Below are 21,701 nucleotides of genomic sequence, written 5' to 3' on the forward strand. Positions count from 1 at the left end.
GCCGAGCGAGGCCCGAAAAAATGAAATAATTCCAACGAGCGACTTTCGCGAACTACAATCGACCACACAACAATGCCATAGCTAAAGCGTAGGATGAGGAAAGATATACAGGGTGCTTCACCGAAGACTTAACAATGCTTTAAAAAGTTTTCGGCGTCATAAAGGAGCTTTCTTCGGCATAGTTTTGTCACAATTGGCGGACATCAGAAAACAACTAAGACCTGCTAACAAGCAAGCTGATTAACTAAAATGTAATTAACTTTTCAAATATTATAGTTAGACACGTATCATAGCAATTTGAGATTTGTATCTCGCATTTAGTAACAGACATACCAGTTTTTAGATTTTCGAAGAAGAGATTTTTGACGGCACTGAAGCCTAAGTAATTCTGCATCTTGCTTGCAGGCTAAACCGAAACCGTGAGACTGCGGAGCGCATGCAGCCACGCCCACAAACGTCATGCGGTGGCGCTCCTGTCACGTGACCATTTCGCAGTGTTTAGGCGAGAGCGAAGAGCCGGGAAAAGGATGTGACCCCCTATCAAATCTCCGCACTAAAACGCGGAACATCACGTTTTAACAAGCGCTAAGCGCCGTTATTCTTCTAGAGCATCCAATGGAGTTGTTAATCGCCATCACTCATGGTGCGGAAAAACGCATGACATGTTGCCACGGGTGTCTGCATGGTGTTTTCATTCATTTCTCGTTTAACAAAGCCGTATTTGCGGTGACATCCGCATTACTAACATTCTTGCAAGATAACTGCATATATGTATGTTGATGTGTTGCTTGAGGATCTACTAGCTAAGTAATCAATCTTTACGAAAAAATCAGAATAACTGCGCAAACAGAATATTTGTCTGGGGACAATGTGGCGCTTATAACTGCCGGCATCATTAAGCATATTGTGGTAGTAAATACTTCAGCGTTTCTGGGTCCCATGCCCCAAAAAAGTGCGTTGCTTTGAATTCTGCTGAAGTTTCCAATAGTTCGTTTTTTTTCTTTTTTATTACTTGGTATCATGAACGCCCAAAAATCGCGAGTTCCATTTCTGTACCTCTTTCCTTTGGATCAAGCGGTGACTTTCGATTTTATTGCGACTGAGCCCATAAAACTTCTCTGCATAAAAAAAGAAGTGAGCCTTACTCGAAAGTGCCTTTCTTTCAGTAGGATTTTTTCCCGCCCTGCATAGTTTGTATGTTTGTTTTTTCACTCTGTTTCATGAGTAAGTACACTGCAAATTCCTACTGTGCGTCCCCGGAAGGTCCGCGTGAAAAAAAAAAAGAGAAAACGTGACGAAAACCGCCTGTGCGTTATTATTTGCACTAACCTGAAAAAAGCACCGTTGTCAACTCCTGAGCATAAATCGAAAGAAAGCGAAATGGAAGGATACAGAAGGAAGAAGGACGAAAGAAAGCAGCAAAGCGCTGAAGTCTCGCTGTCGGACAGAGATTGCACTTCCGAGCTGCAACAACCATATGGGCTTCTCTACGCTGAAGAATGATTGCTTTTCCGTCGACGGGCACAGCGCCTTGCACACCTACGCTTCGAAAGCGAAGCACTCACACCAAACCACCCTCCATGACCCGGTCGATGAGAAAGTGGAGTTCATAAAAGGCGCGAAGCAGGATCCAGACTGGGAGCGCCTGGACTAGTGGCGCCATCTGCGTTTCAAAATTTTAACTGGGCGGCATCCCCGCCTCCCCGCCCTGAGGGGAAAGAACACGCCGCCAATCCCGCCGGCGACCGACGGGTGCTCCATATGGGACGCATGCTTTCTTGTTTTCTTTCTGAAACGAAAAACGAGGCTCGCCTGAGCGCACTGCAAATCCCCGTGAATTCCGCCGTCGCCCCAGGAAGCGTCGCGCCCGCCGTAGTCTTCAACAGCGCAGCCCGGTGAGAGACAGCGCGTGGCGCGAACGATCCAAGCGCGATGTTTCTTTTTTTCGCTCTCGAAGGCCCGTTTCCACGGCAGCGAAGGACGTCGCCGACGACGGTCCGGGCGGCGAATGAATGCGAGGGAGGGAGAACGTTCGCAGCAGTATCCGCTCCGTTTCGTAACATGTCGGCCGCGTCGCTCGTCTCGTGAACAAAAAAAAGTACCGCAACAGAACAAGCCAGCTCGTTCTCGCTTGACCCTTCTCGGCGGCTGCACATCTGAAACCATCGGCTTCGCCAAATGGTAAAACGTTGCGTATGCGAGCCACTTTTTATCGAGAACATCGCGGCGAGGTATCGTTGATGTCTGCGTGTTTACGTCTCGCGCGATGTTTTGCTCGTGGCATGGGCTGCCGGTCGTAGGGACGTTTGCTTTAATCCGGATCCCGCCTCCGGTGCGCTCCGTGCGTCGAGTGTCATTTCCGGGACCGAAAGCGAGTTTCCTCTAGCGCCTCTCTCGGTGGATATATACCGGTCTCCTAATCGCCAGTCGGATCTGGCGGCCTTGTTTTTTGATGGGCCTCTGAGCTGTGAGTAGAGCCTCGTCCGTACGTCCGCGCGTTAATTGCGTCCGGCTACGAGCGCAGTCGTTCCTGCGCCGGAGAGTAGGCCAAGGCGACTCGGCAGGCATGGCTGAGCGGGGCTGTTTTTAGGCGCGTGCTTACAATCGATGCAACAAATGTAATGAATGAGCCACGATGCGAAAACGCCCTTCTTGCATAACACGCCGCGGTGGGTCTCGTAGTGGTTTCGGACGTGTAAATGCGGTTTCTTGGACGTGTAAATAAAAGAACCGTGTCAAAACTACTTGCAACCTCTCGTGCGTTCACATTGGAGCTTGACTTTGGCACTGTTGAATTCAGTTGTTTTAATTCGAACTGGAGAAAGTGCATTATTAAGAGCACGTGTACTGCGTTGCTGGTGCCTTTTTGTCTGATTATCTTTGTGATTGCAACAAATAGAACAAAATTTACAAGTGACTGCTACATTGCTGTTGTCTAGAAACCTTACCAGGAAATGGCTGTGTTCCTGAGGGAACTGCTTGTTTATGCTTGGAGCACTCTCGGGAATGGTGTGGTAGTAAAGATAAAATAGACGTTGTGCTCTCCCGCAGTTTGCTGCATATTCTGTGCCGCATTATGCTTCATGTATTGCTGCTATTTAGCCAGCATCTCTTTTATTTTCACAATTTATCAGGAGAAAGTGTCTGTCAGTACTTTAGTTCGCTTGGTTCTGCGCAGTCATCATAAAACATAACGCCTCCGGCAAATTATAGAGTGCCTTCAAGGTGTACTCGACAGAATCTTGCAAATCTTTTCTTCTTATCGTAAATTAGCTTAAGCACATCGAGTACGCCACTAATGGTATGAGCATAAATGCGGGTACGTTATAAAGGATTTTTTAGCACTATTAAGCAAAACATATTTTCAGTTTCAGCAGAAGTCCCAAAGACTGTCTGCCTTCATAAACTCGACTTGTGGCTCTTAGACTTTTCTTCTGCAACTGAACTTTTGTCTCACAGGAGGACATGTGCTCAGTGTTTTCTGGAGACTCCTCATTGCCTCTGTGTCCCTGACGAAAGGCTGTTGAACTATCTAAAGGGCAGAATGCGCATGTATGCTACATGCAAATGCACCCACAGTTAAACTGTTTAGAAAAGCTCTTGCCAGGCTAGAAAAGTGCCTGGATGAACAAATCTGTTCATATATATTCTCTTTGGCACTGAAAAAGTTTGCGAACCAGAGGCACAATTCATCAGAACCAGATTGCTTTCTTGCATTGCATATATGGGAAACTAAACGGTTTTCAAACTGTTCCGTCTTATCGGAGAATTCAACTTAATGGAGTTTAATTGCCTTTAAAGGAGGGACACTGTACTGCTTCAGCACATATATCTTAGCAACCTCAGACAAAATGCATGTACCTTCTATTTATTTTGATGCTTTTATAATAACATTTAAAGCCAAAATTGAAATTGCTGCAGAAATGTATTCTTTACTATAAATCAACATTGGATTTTGACCTGTGTCTTACGTGCTTCGAATGATAACATGGGCTCTTGACAAACTAGTGACTGCCTATACTTGAAAAAACAGAATTTGCCCTTGATTTTCATGCTGATCCGGAGTTCCCGGGTTCGAACCCGACCGCGACGGTTGCGTTTTTATGGAGGAAAAACGCTAAGGCGCCTGTGTGCTGTGCGATGTCAACTAGTGCATGTTGAAGATCCCCAGGTGGTCGAATTATTCCGGAGCCCTTTACTGCGGCACCTCTTTCTTCCTTTCTTCTTTCACTCCTTCCTTATCCCTTCCCTTATGGTGGTTCAGGTGCCCAAGGATATATGAGATAGATACTGCGCCATTCCTTCCCCAAAACCAATTGCTATTACATTACTTGATTTCAGATGTTGTGTAGCTGGATAGGGACCAACAAGCCATTTTGCCAATTAAGCATGGATGATATGTGTGAGAGTAAATGTCCCATGCAGCGGCATTTTTGTACAGCTCTATGAAGTAATAAAAAATCGGCTGCAGCTGTCAAAAAGTTGTTTTTTAACAAAGGGGAAAACAAAATTGTGGCGTGAATGGCAACTTGAAACAATGGTACCAAATAACATGGGAAGCATGATGGGCATGAATGATTGACAGTGCTGGCACTTTTTTTCATCAGATTTGTTATTTTGCTGCCCATGGAATATCTTACCTTGCCCTCATTACTGCACGTATAAACCTGTGTGAGCTAGGTGCAAGTTATGAAAAATTTTCAGCTTAATTTAGCATCTTGTCAGGCATAAATTTAGTATCTTTGGTAAAGTCAGTGGGAAATATGTCAGCTTTCAAGTGATATGGCTCATATTTAATAGCGCAACAGTCTAGGTGCTTTGCTTGCAGTAGTTGCAATAAAAAAATAATTGAGAAGAATTTATTGAAACGAATTCCACAGTGCATTATTTAGACCACGAAAGATAAATAGGTTGATAAATGCCAACAAATTAATTTTTTATTGTTTTTCTGAATTGCAGTTGCATGCTGAGTACAAGAGAAACTTTGCGTGGCAGCCGGAACATACGGAACCAGCTGGATATGTTGTCGTGAAGCCGCCAGATGCAACTTGTGAGTTGAACTTGTATTTTCTTCTGGATTCTATTGCTTGTACAGCATGAAATGCACACATGTCACGCCCTAGTGTGCATAAAAAGGATGCCAACGTGTCTATAAATTGTAAATTGTTGGCAACCGGCATGAACTGCAGCAATCGTTTTGCTCTATGTCTTGATGAAAAGTACTCTCGTTACTGTGTGATATAGTTGTATTGCTACTCTGCATTAAAAAATGCAATATGTCTAGAGTATTCAGTTTATATAACAGATATATATTTTGATTGCTTGCATTATCTAATGACTAGATACAGCTGGTTATTTACTCATTGCTTTTTGACACTGAAAAGTATAAGTTAATATTCCTTGTTTTGTGTTTCTAAAAGCATGTATGCATGCCTGCTTAGTTGAAACTTGTATCTGATAGGAAGAAGTTGGTAGGATGGTTCATGGGAATTCAAGAAAGAGCAATAAAGAACTTAGTTGTTATTAATTTTGCTGTAAAATAATACAAAAATATTCTGCTTTGCTAATTTGGCTTGTTGAGCCTTAAGTGCAAATAACAAAAGCTGTGCTTTAGCATAACAAATTAAAATCCTCTGTGACTCACTGCCTCACATGAAAGTAAGATTCATAGGATGACTTATAAAGTAGCCTTATACATTTTATCTCTCAAATTTGGTGGAAACCTGACTTTAGCTTGATATTTATACTTACGAATGGTGAACAAGCTTTCGTTTATTCTTTTTATTTTCCTTGCTTTAAAGAAAAAAAAAAAAAGACCATCTCTGCATTTTACAGTTCACTGATCTTAGAGGCACAGTAGAAGTGTATGAGAAGCACTGTCGCATGCCACATCGTCTCTGTATGTTCATTTTTTGTTTTGCATTTAAATGTCATCCACTGCTCTTTCAACACTGTTTGAAAGTTGCCCCTTGCCATTTGTAACAAATCTTAGCTCTGGAAGTGCGAGCATGTACGTCAGCAGGATATTGTGATGGGTGCAGCTATTGTCTGTTTTGGAAGCTTTTCCTTCTGCTGCCACGCAGCAGCTGCATTGTGACGCTCACTGCATTCCTTCGGCTGCCGAGAAAAATTCTTTAACGTCGCGCTCCAGCGGGTCTCGCTGATTTGAAGTGGTTGCGAAGGAAAAGGCCCTCTGCTAGAGCACAATAGGGCTTTCAAAGAGGAAAGAGGTGGTGTACACTTTGTGCCTCACGTACACTGTGGAAGTGTTTTTGTTTTGTTTTTTTCGTATGTTTTAGGTGGCAAGGTACAACAATGGTCTAGGGGAGGGGGTGGGGCATGGCAGTGGTGAATTTACTGTTTGTATTTGTGGCACAATAACAAGAACTTGCAGCGAAAAATATGTGCTTTTAAATTGGGGACTGGAATTCAGGGTGTGTGTATGCAGGTAGAAACTGGATTCCAAAATGTTACAACTATCAGTGTTCTAAGGCCATGTATTATGGTTGTCATTACGTTATGTTACAAAAAGCAGACCTAATCAAGCAGATGTGGGTTTCTGTTGTAATTACATTTTTTTTTTTTTTCTGACCTGAAATGCGCATTTTGGACTGGGAAACAGTACAGGTGGCGTGGGAGCTTTAAATAGCAGAGCTGCCAGTCTGGGCCAATGCAATATACATCACTTGAGCATCTGGCACAGCACTGTGTAAGCTGTCTAATCTCTGACCTAGTTTTCACAAAGCTGCAGTGTGGGGTTTTAGATGTCCGAGTCATCTAAACTGAACACTGTGCCTGAAAGTATGCATTGGATTCTGGCATTGTCTACCACTATGTGAAAGTGATGGAGCTTCCGTGGCTATGACGTATATATGCGTACCTCCCCTTGCTTCTTTGTTTCCTGCTGTTCAATTGTTCCATGGCAGACGATGGGCTGCCATCAGTCACGCTTGGCTTGGCTGCTGCTGCCCCTCTTTTCCCGACGCCGGTGCGGGGGTGCGTGCGTGTGTTTAGTCTGCGTGGGGCATCAGTGTTGCGAACACCTCTCGGTCGCATCTCCCTTCTCGTTGTGTTGCCCTCGTGCCTGCTTGGTCGCCTGCTGTGGAGCGTTTCCTTGCCTGAAGGAAAACTCATGGATTTTCTCAGAAAAGGTGTGAGTGTGTGTGTGTCAGCTCTTCCTGGCTTTGCTATCCTTGGCTTCTTCATTAGCTGTGGCTATGGACGCTGATGGCTGTAGCCAGGTTCCGAGAGGAGCTTGATGAGTTAAATGACAGCAGAGCATGCTACCTAAAATTCCACCTGAATTGTGAATGTGTCAAGGATGTCTTACAGCTGCTCCCTTGACTAGTCTTGCTTTCCCATGGTTTCTGTAGTTGTCCAGATTGTTTCATAGCTTAAATATCTATGCTCGGAATAATTTAAAAGCACTGTTAAATTTTCTGGTTGAAGTTGCTAAGTGGTCCAAGTTTTTCTCTACCTAGATTTTTCAAACACACGGACTACACGCAGGATGTTGTTTTTCATGGTCATTTTCTGCAACCTAATAGGCCCAGCAAAGGTGTTCAAAGCTTCACAGTACCTCTTATTTATGTATTTTTTTGTTTTTGTTCATTTTGTTCAACCAACATTGGTCTTTGCGGACTGCACACACAGTGTTAACAGTTGTCCAGAAAAATGTTGTGTCCCCGATGAACATTGCACTATATTCTTTTCTGCTTTTGGTCTAAAAACTGGCTGGGCAGCTTGTGGCTATTGACTGAGCACTGGTGGTACATTGCAATACTGAGATTTACTGCAAAAGCTTCACTTAACTTTAACGTAAAGCTGACATGGAACTTGCATCTCACATTTCATGTCATGTTATGTTACTTATGTGAAATGTTTTATTAAATTGTAATGCTAGTAATAATAATTTGTATAGCTATGTCACCTCCTGATGAAGGGAGTTTTTTTGCCAATATTGACTAGTTTCTATTGTTTGTATTTTCTTTTGTCTATTTCCTGCAATTGTTCCTGCTTCAGTGCCTGTTTGCATAAAGTTTTAATAACTGGAGCAGTCTGAAAGTTTTTAATAGCTCATTTTTGTACCATAGCTTCTGTTCTGTCCTGCTGAAACTCTGTTTGCACGTCAAGCATGGCATGGGCAACATTTCTTCTGGCATATTTTTTCGGATTTGATAAATTGCCACTAAATAAATGGGCTGTGTCATGAATGTTATAAATATGCTTTGTGAATAGTGGCAATTGCTAGAGGAAACTCTCATTGTGCACTTCTGCTAGTGCCATATTTAATAACTCTTGCAGGCACCTAATAGCTGTAATTGAGTGGCAAGGACCTTAACCAACCGTACTAGCCTTGCGACTTGTTAGTTAATATTACAATTTGTTGGAGTCTCAACCCTTGTGTGTTAGCTGGATTTATCACACACATTTGACCCATATCCCTCAAATTGTAGTGGCGATAGCCTTATTGGGAAATTTATTCTGAAGTGTTCATTGACGTGCACACCAAACAACAGTTACCATGTTTGCTGAAAACAGAAACTACCACCCAAATGTAGCTGCTGCGTTCATATCGCATGAACTGGCCGTGCCATTTTGAAGTAGTATTTGCATCAAACTTTTGGTTTCTTGTTTTCTTCTTTAGAATTATGCGTAAAACATTAATATGCATGAATCACCACATAAAAATTTGCCTGTTCCCGGTAAATCATTTATAGTTGAATTTCTTCTCTCACATTGTTTCGGTTTCATCAGCCAAATGGTGGCCGTGATGTCAAAGCCACGTTCAGGCCACGTGAGGCACAAACAGTTGCAGTATAATTGCTACTTTGTTGTTATAATTGATAAGTATCGTCACACCAGTGTGCCCCGAGAGCCAGGACAACAATGAATATTGCTGTTTTTGTGGGCCTCGTGCGACCAGAACTAAACTGACGATGTAGGCACCGTTCAGAGACTGAAACTGAAACAGCATAAAAGAAATTCAGTTTTATGTTGTTTACCAGGCGAAGGCGATTTCCACATGGTGATTTATGTTTACTAATAATGTCTTGCGCATCATAACAAAGGAAGAAGACCCAACCAATATTTGGATGTACTGTGCAATGTCAGTGCGTGTTAAAGAACCCCAGGTGGTTGAAATTATCCAGAGCCCTTCACTATGCCGTCGCTCATAGCCTGAGTCACTATGGGGCATTAAACCCCATAAATGAAACTAATTTAAAAACCAGTAATGTGACAGACACGCTAACTCCCATTCGCCATAAGTAATGCTTAGTCACATGACCCTTCTAGTTTTTAATATACTAGTGGCTTGAATGCTATTTGCCCATTCGCCATAAGTAATGCTTAGTCACATGACCCTTCTAGTTTTTAATATACTAGTGGCTTGAATGCTATTTGCACGGTTCAAAACAAGTAGTAAATTTTAATTTGGCAGCGGTTTCTATCTTATATTGGAGATTAAGTTCATTTAACTACTGCTAAAGTTTGCGACAGTGTGCTGCAAATAACTAATGGTAGCTTCTCTCATTCAAGCATGGGGTACAATTCCCCAAATTACATTTTCTACCTTTTTTTTTATAAATCTTCCCTTTCAGCTTCAGTTTTGCTCCTGTTATTAATCATGGTTAGAACCAATGTGCATTGTGCAATAGTAAAAAGCTAACACATACCACATGTAAATAGGAATGTGCGAGAGTTGGCAAACGTTGCACCCGTATTCATTTGTCATTTTGGTACCCTGTACGTCTCTTCAGTGTCTGCTGTCCTAGACTATTGTTTTGCACCAGACATTAGCGCTCTCATTCTGGCAACAAGTCTCTTGCGTAGTCAGTCATACAATCATCCTGACCTCAGCGGTGGCCAATTGGTTGAGCATCCGCCTCGCATGCGGGAGGTGCAGGCTTCGATCACCAGTGCCGCCGGGTACCCGCTGGTGATACAATGGGTACAAGCTTTCCCCTGGCTTGGTGCTTGGCTTATTTAGAGTGAAATGCTTGGGAAATGGGTCTTTCACCCCACCTTGAGAAGTCGAAAAATACCTTGTGCCATGGCGCTCTTTGGCCATAGGTGCCCTTGTGCCATAAAAATCCATAACCGTCATCAATCATCCTGTGTTTAATTTCGTCCTGGGCAGCCTTCTTTCTTAAGAAGAACGTGCTTAAACAATGTTTTTCAAGTTGTGAGCTGGATTTAATGATATTTAAGTGAATTTTGCAGTTTAAGTTCAAGGTTCGTTCCTCTTGGGAGAATCGTAGTGCTAATGCTAAAGTAAATAAAATAACTTCAAGTAGTGGAGTCAGATTAGTAGCTTGTGAAATAAGAACTTTACTTATTAGAGCCACTCGGAATGGTAGATGTGGGAGCTGTGATAAGTTCATGGCAGTAATGTCAGGTGTAGTGCAGCTAAGCTTGTTCAAATGCTGTCAAACAGCACTAAGCTAGAGACGGCAAGCTTTATCATGCTTTACACTTGATTTTGGTGTGAATTTTTTTCTGTTTTCAAATGCCGTGTTACACTGTATTGCAGTGCTGTGTGGCATGTGTGTGGGGAATGATATTCACGCTGCACCCCTGGCTGCATTCCTAGGGCTGGAACCATCACTCGCAAGGAAGAAGAGGCACCCGGAGGTAGCGTATCGGACGAGCGACATCTTGAACACCGACGAAGGTCACCACCCGGCAGCAGGGACTGGGTCGGCAGAAGCGCTTCACCGTGACGGCAACGACCACTGCTACAGGGCAAGGGTCAGTCTTGACCACTTGTCTTTCCTTCTTATTGTTGGTCTTTTTTATGTTTTTTGCATAGTGCCAGCTGCACCGTGTGCTTAATTCACATCGTGTAAAAGAGCCATAAACTTTGAGGAGCAAATGGTCTTGGTCCTGCTTATGCATATTCGGAAGAGATAAGGAGCAATAAAAGTGATAAAAAAACTTCAGGGATTCCTTGAAATGCATTTAAAGTGCTTAAATTTAGTTTAGGGAACCAATGTTGACGTATGATTTCACCATTTACGAACTTTGTGTGCTTTCGTGTAGGTATGCAGCTTATAGAAGCGGCAGGTTGCTTGTACAACAAACTTATTCGTGTTGCTATTTCACTCGTGGGCAGCCCAGGGGGCAAAGTCTGTTAGGTTTGTTTTGTTTTCCTTGCGTAGTTGTGCATAGATTCCAAGCTTTTCTTTTTATTTTACGTTTCCTTGCTGATTGTCTCTTGCCAGTGAAAATTTTTCATGTTCATTTCTAAAACAAATGAAAACATTAATTCCAATAGCTGTCTATTTTTTTTTCTGTTCTATTGCAGAAATAGAATATTAGTTTTGGCTGGTTAGCAGCTTACCAGTCTGCTTTAGATGGAGAGGCTACATCTTTCAAAACACTTGAGATTGGCACTTTTTAGGAAGTGTCAAAGATCGGAAGAAATAAGAATTAGCATTTCATTTCATGGGCTATGGGTTCCTGTGGTGAAACAGCCAATATTTTAGGAGGCATGTAGTAATGTTTAGAGTGCGGCTCTTTAGCGCCTGTTCGCGAGTTGAGCCACGCCACCGTCGTCGGTGTAACCAAGCCAAACAATAAATAAATAAATAAATAAATAAATAAATAAATAAATAAATAAATAAATAAATAAATAAATGAACACACAAACAGACAAACAAACATTGCCACGACTAGGATCGCTGGCAACTACACGGGAGCACTACGCTATCGCTACAGCCGATCACGCCTCGTGTTAGACTGCAACACACTCTCACGCTGTGTGTTGCACATCATCGTCTTTTTAAACTGATACTGCTATCGGCATAATGTACACATTCTCGCGCGCTATTCATTGTACGTCCTCGTCTTCATCAACTAATATTACTGTCAAACTAATAATGTCGCCAGACGTGCCGACGACCCAGCAAAGCAAAACTGTGAGCCTTCAGAGCCTGAGACACCAACAGTGCAGCGCTTAAATTTCGCATTAGGGAGAATCGTAATCGTCCTAAGAATTTTTTTTGCACGGACAATAATATGCAAGATTCAGCTGTGTCATTACAGTACTGTGTTGATCATTACGTAGCTAAATATATTCTAGCTTAAGTGAATTCAATGCACATCTGCAGCACTGAGAAGTTCAACAAACTTGTCACAACAGCGATACTAAGCACATATTTACTTATGCCATTAAAGTTCGGTGTATTTTTTGGTACATTTTTTTGCTTTTCTTTCTACAAAGTCTTTAGTGGTGTCTATACATGTATGCGAGGGCAGGCTTGAATTTGCGCATGCGTTCCTTTCGCGAAAGCTGCTTAGAGCCGAGGAGGCATGTTCATTTGGTCGACACCTCTGCATGCTGTTCGATTTGCTGCCACGTGTACGTGCAGGGCAGGCTTGGTTGCTTCCTGCCGTCGAGCTCATGTGACGGTTCATTAGGCAGGGCATCTGTGTGCGTCGTTAATGGAGGTAGTCAGCGTCACATTCAGTGGCAGTGCCCGCCGCTCGCAAAGCATAAACAAGCAAGGCCACGTGGCTCATTTGTCTCCCTTCATAAGACCTGCTGAGAACAGTGGGAGAGCAGAGCGGTGATATAGTAAGAGTGGAAGGGGGGGTTCAAGGGAATAAGTAATGGATATGAAAAAGATTGAATAATACAAGAGTGTGGAGGCAAGGAGGTGTAAGAGCAAGTGATTGAGGGAGTGAAAGGAAAAAGACGTTAGGTTGGGGTTATATAGACATAATGAGAAATTGGGAAATAAAGCAAGAAAGAGTGAGTGAGTGGTGTTGGCTGTTGGCGTGGGAAGGCAACTCTCAGGAGGCTTGGAAAGGGAAGTAGAAAAAGGAATGGAGTGTGTGGTAGAGGAAGAAAGGGACTAGAGGCGTAATGAGGAGTCAGGGAGAGAGGAGGGCGGAGACGTTGGGCGTATGTCCTGTGTGCCAGCTCCCGCCGGGCGTGTCTGCTTCTGGGGTCGTGCACGGGCATCTGCAGTGACCCCGCCAGGGCAGTGGAAGGAAAGGTAGTGGTGTGTCAGGGGCCAGGTGTTGTCCCAATGAAGACAGGTTAGAGAGAAAAAAAGATAGCTTGCCAATATAGAAACCAAGGCTGGTTTCATTGTTCCTGTTTGTTTATTTTTTTTTTTCTAATGCATTTGACCACAAGACATTTTTGGGAGGGGGGAGATGAAAAGAAAGGAATAAATTTTTTATGATTTGATCTTTGCATGGAAAGGGAGGTGAGGGTGAGTATGCTCACCATGTGGTTTTCGGAAGTAGAGGGGAGCACTGTTAGTTTCTCTCTGGGTGCTATGGATAATAAGCTTGCTTTTCTGAAAGTGGCCTTTCTTTAGAAAGGCCATCAAACAGTATCTTTTCTCATTAATAAAGACAATGGTATTCCTAGCCTCTTTCTTTCTCAGTCACTTTTTCATTCTTCCTTTTCGAGAGAAAATGCCGAAGCTTAACTTCCTTTTGTCACTCCACCCATGGCAGAGTTTTTTTTTTTTGTTACCTTTTGTCCCCTTCCCCACTTCTGAGGGAGCTAATGGAGACCCTAGAGGCGTCGCTGGGGGAAAAGAAAGAACGAAAGGAAGGGCCTGGCCTTTTGTGTTTCTACTGGACTATGTAGGAGGTGTGGCGTTGCGTGCCGGCTAACTGCAGTCTACTTATCATTTTGATGCCTGCGTATTTGTCTTTGGCACCAACATTCTTTTTTTATTTTCTGTTCACGCTCCAGTTCTTGTTTGGAGAAGAAGGAAGAGAGGGTGAAAGAATAAGGATGACAAAACGGGGGGTGGAGCAGCCTGGCCTTGCCCAGCGCAGTAGACTCAGAGTGCTCCTAGGGTGTTTGGTTGTGTGAACACGTCCTGTAGTGAGTGCAGTGGAAAGTGCACTTTTATCACTGCCAGCTTGGGGATAGGAAAATGTGTGGCACGGCAGTTGGCACATGAACAGGTACGGTGCGCTGTTTACCAACAGCACTTGCATTGATTGTTATTTTTGTCCCTTGTACACAGACTTGGAGGAGGAGAATGTTTTGTTATTAGTGTAGCTTGTTCAGGTCAGGGTAAGAGAAAGAGAGCAGAGCGTGTTTAGGAACTAAGGAGAATTGGTTTGGTTTATGGGTGTTTAACGTCCCAACGTGACTCAGGCTAGGATAGACGCCGTAGTGAAGGGCTTCGGAAATTTCGACCACTTGCGGTTCTTTAACTTGCACTGACATCGCACAGTACACGGGCCTCTAAAATTTCACCTCCATTGAAATTCAACCACCGTAGCCGGGATTGAACCTGCGTGTTTCGGGTCGGGAGCTGAGCGCTATAACCACTGAGCGACCACGGCGGCAGCTAAGGGGAATTAGCGATACCCTAGCTGAAATCAGGAAGCAGAAATCAGCATGGGCAAAGAATGTTGCATAGCGAGCAGATAACCAATTTTATCTTTGGGTAGCATAGCAGATTCGAAGGGGAGATAAATGTTGCAGTGAGCGGCAGAGAGTCAGGTGGACAAATGAGCTTGGGGAGCTTGTGGGGGTAGGGTGTGCGGCTGCCACAGAATGGGACTAATTGCAGAACAGTGGGAGAGGTCTTTGTCCTGCAGTGGACAACATAATAAGGCTGATGATGGTGGTGGTGAAAAATAGCACACACAAATATAGAGCACCAACTAGACATAACTAGCATTTACACATATCTCGCACTTGCATTGCTTTTGAAAAGCCACTGTGCAAAGCCAACGTATATGCTGCACTATTTTAAGTGGAATAGGGTGCTGTTTTGGTTGCTACAAATTCTAAAATCAGATCCTTTGGTGTGAAAGTACTATATCAGCAACAAATGAATGCAAACAAGAAAACTGAAATGTGAACCATAAAGTCAGAAGATGTTAGTAGGGGGAAGCTCAATATGGACTGTCCTTCAGTAATGTTAATCACTATTTCTTGTATTTCCTCCACAGGAGATAATTTGTTCGTGTTTTTGTGTTGGCATTTCAGTTGTCTTGTTCCCATCTCATTGTCCATTGTTTCAATGTCCATTTATGGGCTCCATGCAGTGCTTTTTATGTGCTATTTAGATGTGTTTTCATCATTGGGAAAGTACTTTCAGTTTGCATGTTCATATATCCTGATCTATGATGCGACTTGTTGTCAAAGATGCTAATGCTGTAAGCCTAAGGGACTGAGCTTCGGGTGGCACCCTTTGTTAGAAAAGTCGTCTGCTTGGCTCAGTTTGCTTAAGGTGGCTTAGTTTAACAGAAAGGGCTGCTTATGAAGTCAGCTTATAAACCCAGTACCAAAATGACATGAAAGAAAGTGCGAATTATAAGGAAGGTAATGGAATGGAACTGCACTTGTAGGACGCGTCTTTTGACTGTGCTTTTACTGACTTGCTACCCTCTGCATTGCTTTTTGTGCTTCTTTCTGTCATTTAGTGTACATTAACATTCTACATTTAAATTGCGCAGTTAAAGGTCACTATCACCTCTCTGGAACTAAGAAATTAAGTGCAACCCAGCTGTTTCTAATATACTCAGCGTGAAGTACATGCACATACCTTGACGTTTATTTCATTATGTTAGTGTGTGATATTGGCCTCAAGTTAATGAATTAGATTTAGTGCTGACATCGATGCATCTTGCGACTGGCCTAACGTAGCAGTTATGGAGTGGTCATGCAACCTCTTACTTCTGTCTGTTAGTAAAGCTGTGAAAGGGACTAATAAATTTTGAATTATTAATGCTCCCCTATCACGTGCCCTGTCCTTCTGCACCCAGAGTAGGCTTAAGTTAATCCTATGTGTTGCACATAGAAGAAGAAGAAGAATGGGAGAAATGGAGGCACTGTTAATCATGGATAACCACTAAACCTTGCACCTGTGTGTATTTTAGCATTCTTGTTTTTTCTTGGAGTTTGACGACATGGTAAAATGAAAAATCTTTGGCATTTGACGTCATTAACGCTGTGCTACCCACAGCAAGTGTGCGTTTGTGCATGTGCGTGCACACATTTGCAGCAGTACTTTATATTTGTAGTAATTGGTGCTGATATTTATTCAAGTCAGGCCACTTCTGAGCATACCTCGGCAAAATAACGAATGCTCACTCAGGCTCACTCAAAAAAGTTTGGTCAACTTACGAGCTCACTCAAACTCACACTCACAGAAGGCTGGGCTCAGTCGAACTTATGGACTCAAATTCATTTATGATCAAAACTCACTTTGGCTCACTCAGACTCACCACTCATAGCGACTCACGTCTCACTCAGGCTCACGACTCATTTTGACTCACGACTCATTTGGACTCACTCACTCATTTCGATTCCTGACTCACCTGGGCTTACTCACTCATTTCCACTCAAGACTCATTTGGACTCACTCACGACTCACCTGGACTCATGACTCATCTGGGCTCACCTAAGCAATTCTTATGATGCGTAAATGCGAGAGCACTGCTTGTCTCTGAGTTTTTTTTCAGGGACTTGGGAGGGGAACGTTGTTTCGCTCACTTTGCACGTTTCGCTGTGTTGGTCGCGTACTTAATCGGCAATGAACTGCTGCCTCCGGCCATGTTTTGCTTTCCTGCCTGATGGTGTAGGCGCGAGCGATTCAGCTGAAAGCCAAATCACCGCGGCGGCGAGTACTTTCCCTTTTGTGCAATCTCTAGCCATGCTTACATGAATACATGAATACAACAGGGGCGCATCGTATTTCCTAGTGTATCTCACAGAGGCAACGCGCCACTGTTTACATGTACATCAAGTCATGCGGGACAGTGGTATCTTGCCTATGTGGCGGAGGGGGTCAGCCGCTCCCATCTTGAGGCAACACCCTCTGGAGAACTTTGCTTCAGCTTGGTCTGGTTTGTTATCTGAGTGAGAAGGTATTGTACCCCAGGCAAGAGGAGGGCCGCCTCCAGACCTGTTTCCATTCATCACGGAAGTCGTCTTGCCCTTCTCGGAAGGAGAAAGTCACAATAAGTGGCGATGACGTCACTCGCGTGCGGGGCCCTGCTACGAATTTCTGCCACGCATGCCTGCCACGGCTTTCTGGCTACGGCCCGGTTTTCGCACAAGCCAAGTAATACTCTAGCTTCAAAAGACACGTTTATTGCAGTCTTCCTCTAGCGAAACAGTCAATCACCCTGTTTCGGGGACACGTAGCAAGCAAGGTGCCACGGCGCGCTCAGGTGACATGGACAGCGACGACGCCAGCATTCAATAGAAGGACTCCACGCGACAGTGCTGTGATCTCTCTCGCAAGGAGCAGTACGCGTGTTGAGTATCACTGGATGCCATAAAGTGATATTCACTGGAAAGCTTTCTGGGCTTCTCTCCTGTGTACTTTCAACAACTTCCCTTTCATACAGCTAAAGAGGCACCTCCCCACTTTCTTCTCGAACAAGTCTGTAAACATTTCGTCTGTGAACGAGGGTTTTTATTTGGAGTGCGCTCAATACTCTGCTACTTGTCCATGTGGCAACAAAGAAACGACGTTCGTGACTGCACAAGTGAGCACAATCGGATAGCCGAACATTCCGAGGACTCAGATCATAGAACCATAGAACCAACTTTGGCGAAAGCATCATCCTCGGGACCGTAGCAAATTACCAAAAAAGGCTCTTACTCGAATCTTGCCACATGAAAATGATCCCTAACCAGAAAAGAAAAAACCTGCCATCGACCGTCACGCACCTTTCACATCATCACTTTCCTTCTTTTGGCCGCTTTGCGCCCTACCATGGAAATTTAAAGATATGCCAGTCACTGAGGAACAGGAGAAGTGAACGAATAAATGGTTTGCGATAAATATTTGCTTATGCTTGCCTTCATGTCGTCTTTCTACATTTGGTTCAGCGTTTGATCAATTTTGTGCCACGCTGTAAATGTAAGGCTAATTTTTGCATTTTCATCACTACGGTATGGCGCGGAATAATTAAACAAAAAAGAAATCCGCATTTAGTTTCGACATTCACATGTATGAATTCCTTTCTTCCAGATAACGTCTAGCCTTCTGACCGTGCGTCTGGACAGAGTAGGTTTTGGGACATTGTATGCTTAAAAAATAAAGAATTAAAGGTCAAAAATATGATGCTATAGGTAACAGACTGGGTAAAGTTCAGACTTAATGATTTACTTAAAGTTAAAATGCAAAAAAAATGCTAACACTGTGATGCGATGAGCTCTTAATTGCAGCTAGCCTGTAGGGAGGCCTGCCTGAGAGGCCTAGAGGCCTGTAGCTGCTCAGGGGATGCAAAGATCTGAGGCCACTGCATGCGTTTTGGAACTAATTAAGAGACACTAAAAGAAGAACTACAGCAAGCGCGTTACAGCCAGACACAGGAAATATCCACCGAGATCAAACTCGTGTTTTTATAACCTAGAGTGCAACAGCCACAGAAATTACATATCAGGAAACAATGAAATTGCTTTGCATCATCATCTGGATTAGAAGCTTAAGTATTACGAGTGCACAGGAAACTCGACCGGAGTGACCACGGCTGATAATGATCTGACGTGACCCCGGGCTCACCAAGACTCAGATCATGATCTGAATATGAGTTCGGACTCACTCACGACTCAGATCATGATGTGAATGTGAGTCCGGACTCACTCACGACTCAGATTATGATCTGAAATGAGCGTGAGTGAGCCCGGGTGAGTCCACTCATGAGTGAGTTCGCCTACCTATGCTAAGCACCCTTTACAAGCACTACCATTTGACATGCTTTAGTGCACTGGCCACAAAAGTACTCTTAGCATTTCTCTGGCATGTTGAATGCACTCTTGCTGGCTGGTTTCCGAGATATTAAAAGCGTGAGTTCAGAGCTTGAGCATGCTTTTCTTGCCGTCATGTCTATTGTAGCCGGGGGAGCGGACGAATAAATCCAAGGTGGGTTCCCGAAGCAGATCTGCAGATCCCAGCCTTGGCCGTGGCAGACCTGTCATGGTATGTGTCACTGCACTCCCGGCTTGCCCTCTTTTACACCATGTCGCTGTTTTCTTCTTGATACTTATCACTTATATTTAGACAAATAGTCTCTTACCTCAGAAGAAATCTTTTAAATCATCAACAACGACAGTTCTTTCCACAAACTAATGCAAGCTTAATTCCTGCTAGAACCAAGCCATTCTTCAGATGCAATAGCTATTGAAGATGAATGTTTTGCCAGTTCTCACGGGCAGTAAAAATTCTTTTATGCGCTCATTGACCGTTTAAAAGATGCAATTGTTAGAATTGAGCAACAGACTGATTCCTCTTTCACCATATCCTCCAGATCGTGCTCCTTTTTTTTGTTAATTACTGAAACTGAGTAGCCCACATACATGGTTTTGTCGATTGAGAATATCATTATCGCAGTCAAATTCTTCTGTGGAGTCTGTGAAAAGCTGGTTTGCAAAGGCATAAATAAAGAAATATGAAAGCACTTTTTGACCATGTGTAGCATTATTTATAGCTGTCCATTGTTATAGACGCCGTTTGTGGAACCTAAATTAAATTTTCTGCAAAATCATGTTTGTCTTTTTTTTTTCTCATACCTATTCTGCAGATATGTAACACGCCAAAAGAGAAAATTTGAGCACTGTGTAATGCCTGTTCTAATTTGCTGCCATATTTGCCTAGAATGCTGTGGGCTTGTTCAAGTATTGATTCAAATGGGCCTTATGAATGATAGTGACAGTTCTGTCAAATGAAAGAACACTGCTTGCTTTTAACTAGTCCAAGGATCTCCACTGTTAATTTTCTTCAAAAGGGAATTGATTGTGTACATATGCACCATTACTTCAGGCAACTTGTCCTTTGGCTGAAGTAAAGATCTAAATCTAAACAGCTCAAAGTTTCAATGCTTTATTATCAGCGTGCTCCTGCTGTAATTTTCTCTTGCTTCAAATGCTAGTTTCTATCTGAATTTGCTGGAATATTTCCTGGCAATATTAATATGCTTATTGACAAGATTCTAGAGTGATTTGGTTCATATACTTCTGCAACCTTTGTTTTGCTCATTGAGTGGCAGGATATGTGAGCACGATGGCACTCATATTTGTTGCTCCATCATCTATACGGTGCTATAGTGCTGTGTTATGTTAATTCCCAGACATTTGTTGCAGTATAATGTGCGCTGCCCTTATTAAATGTATGAGGTGCAAAAATACTCCCCCCCCCCCTTTTTTACCTGGGTCCAGTGCATGAAATCAAAGTAAAAACCAGAGATAATAAAATTCTCGAGCTTTCTCACTTCATGCTGCTTTGTGTTCCTGTGAGTTTCGATAAACTGTAGTATGTAGGCCTCTCCTTGCATTGCACATTCTCGGAGTAGAACTGGATCCTTCTGTTATGTGCAGTTCATGATTATCAGCTGACATATCTCTTTGTCATACTTCTACATCTTTGGATATCCTAGAATTGTTCACAAAGTTGTAAATATTTAAAACATTGCTGCTCTTCTAAAACTTTGAAATCCTGGCTTGGAATTCATCATTTAATTGCCCTTGCTACAGAAAACATGCACTGTAATGTGAACAAGAAGAGGTCTACTCTGATGTGGCAACCACGTAAATTGTAATTTGTTAGAGTTATTGGCATGGGCATTGCACAGTTTGTATTCTTGGTGTGGCATGTCGAGTGACACTACTTGGTTATGGTTGGGGAAATGTGATAGCCTCCTTAAAATGAAAGCCGCCCACTAGCAGCTTCACCAGTCATAACTTCAGGTCTGCTGGTTGTCTTCAGCTCATCAGCTTGTAATGGTCTCGCTGGTTTCTCAATTCCTTCACGTTTTCCCAATCTGAATTGTGTGGGAAAAAAAAAAGTAAGGGTATTTCTTTGTTCCCTAGGCCAGTTTTTGATTTTTGGTGCCTCTGAGCTTAAGGAGCAAAGGATGCTGCTGCTTCATTGTCGTGAATACAAAAAATAGAACCAGTCTTTATGCTGCATCACATCAAATCCTATCATAAGTAGAATTTGCAGCTGGCCGAGTGTGACGTGGTGCAGTGCATTGGTGACCTTCTTGAATGTAAATACGCCTGTCGGTGCCCATGCCAACGGTGTGGCAAAGTGCACTCCGTCTCCAGCTTCATCAGTGTGAGGGAATGACTGTTTCTGACCTGGCGTGGAGTAAAATGAGAGCCCTCCTTCCTTGCACGACATTTTCAGAGCAAAGAAGAGTGTTGTGCAGAGGGCCCCATGAATGGGGGTTGCGATGGCGCCTGTCCAGAGGTAGGGGTGCGCTGTCACACAACACTGCTACGTAACAGTGAAGTGCAGCCATGCGCTGCTTCTCAGCATGTCTCTCTTGGATTGGGCTTGCTAACAGTTAGGCTGCCTGCTTCTTAACTGCTGCCACTGGGATGGGATGGTTCCCATGGAGGAACCTGCCCGCTGCGGCCTAGCCAACCTGCCGAGCATGTGCTTCTTCCGAGATCAGGAGACTAAATAAGCTGCCATCGGGGTGTTTGTGATTTGTGCGACCTGTAGGCCAGCTATTTTTCATAGTCGTGCTCTGGCCCTGAGTGGCTATGTATGTAAGCAAGAGTTGCAAGTTTTACTGTATTTGCCTTCAGTCTTTTCCGTGAGAGCGGCGGATTTCCTCAGGGTTAGCAAGAGGAGGTTGTTTAAGAAAGTTCTTAGTGATGAACTATAGCTTGGTTACAGGAAATCTCCAAAAGATTGGTCCTATTAACTAACATGTCTACAGAGTTTGCAATTCTAGGGTGTGTTATGCTC

At 43.4% G+C, this 21,701-nt stretch overlaps 1 protein-coding gene across 9 annotated transcripts in view; it reads left to right on the forward strand.

The window, feature by feature from the left end:
- The window catches only part of LOC144098942 (uncharacterized), a 79,842-nt gene that overhangs the window by 32,615 nt on the left and 25,526 nt on the right, over nt 1–21,701 (forward strand). For 2 of the 9 annotated variants that reach the window (XR_013307272.1, XM_077631924.1), the window contains exons 2-5: nt 4,960–5,050; nt 10,595–10,752; nt 18,843–18,926; nt 21,132–21,194. Coding sequence is in view for 6 of the 9 variants with exons in the window: in XM_077631924.1 (XP_077488050.1) it covers nt 4,960–5,050; nt 10,595–10,752; nt 18,843–18,926; nt 21,132–21,194 (396 nt within the window). In the remaining 3 variants the exon portion in view is untranslated. Of the gene's footprint in view, nt 1–1,967; nt 2,182–4,959; nt 5,051–6,904; nt 7,152–10,594; nt 10,753–18,842; nt 18,927–21,131; nt 21,195–21,701 lie in introns of those variants that run through there. The other 7 variants (XR_013307273.1, XM_077631922.1, XR_013307271.1 and 4 more) reach the window with 5 other exon arrangements.

This window comes from Amblyomma americanum, chromosome 7 (genome assembly GCF_052857255.1).
Source record: "Amblyomma americanum isolate KBUSLIRL-KWMA chromosome 7, ASM5285725v1, whole genome shotgun sequence".
NCBI classification, from domain to species: Eukaryota; Metazoa; Arthropoda; class Arachnida; order Ixodida; family Ixodidae; genus Amblyomma; species Amblyomma americanum.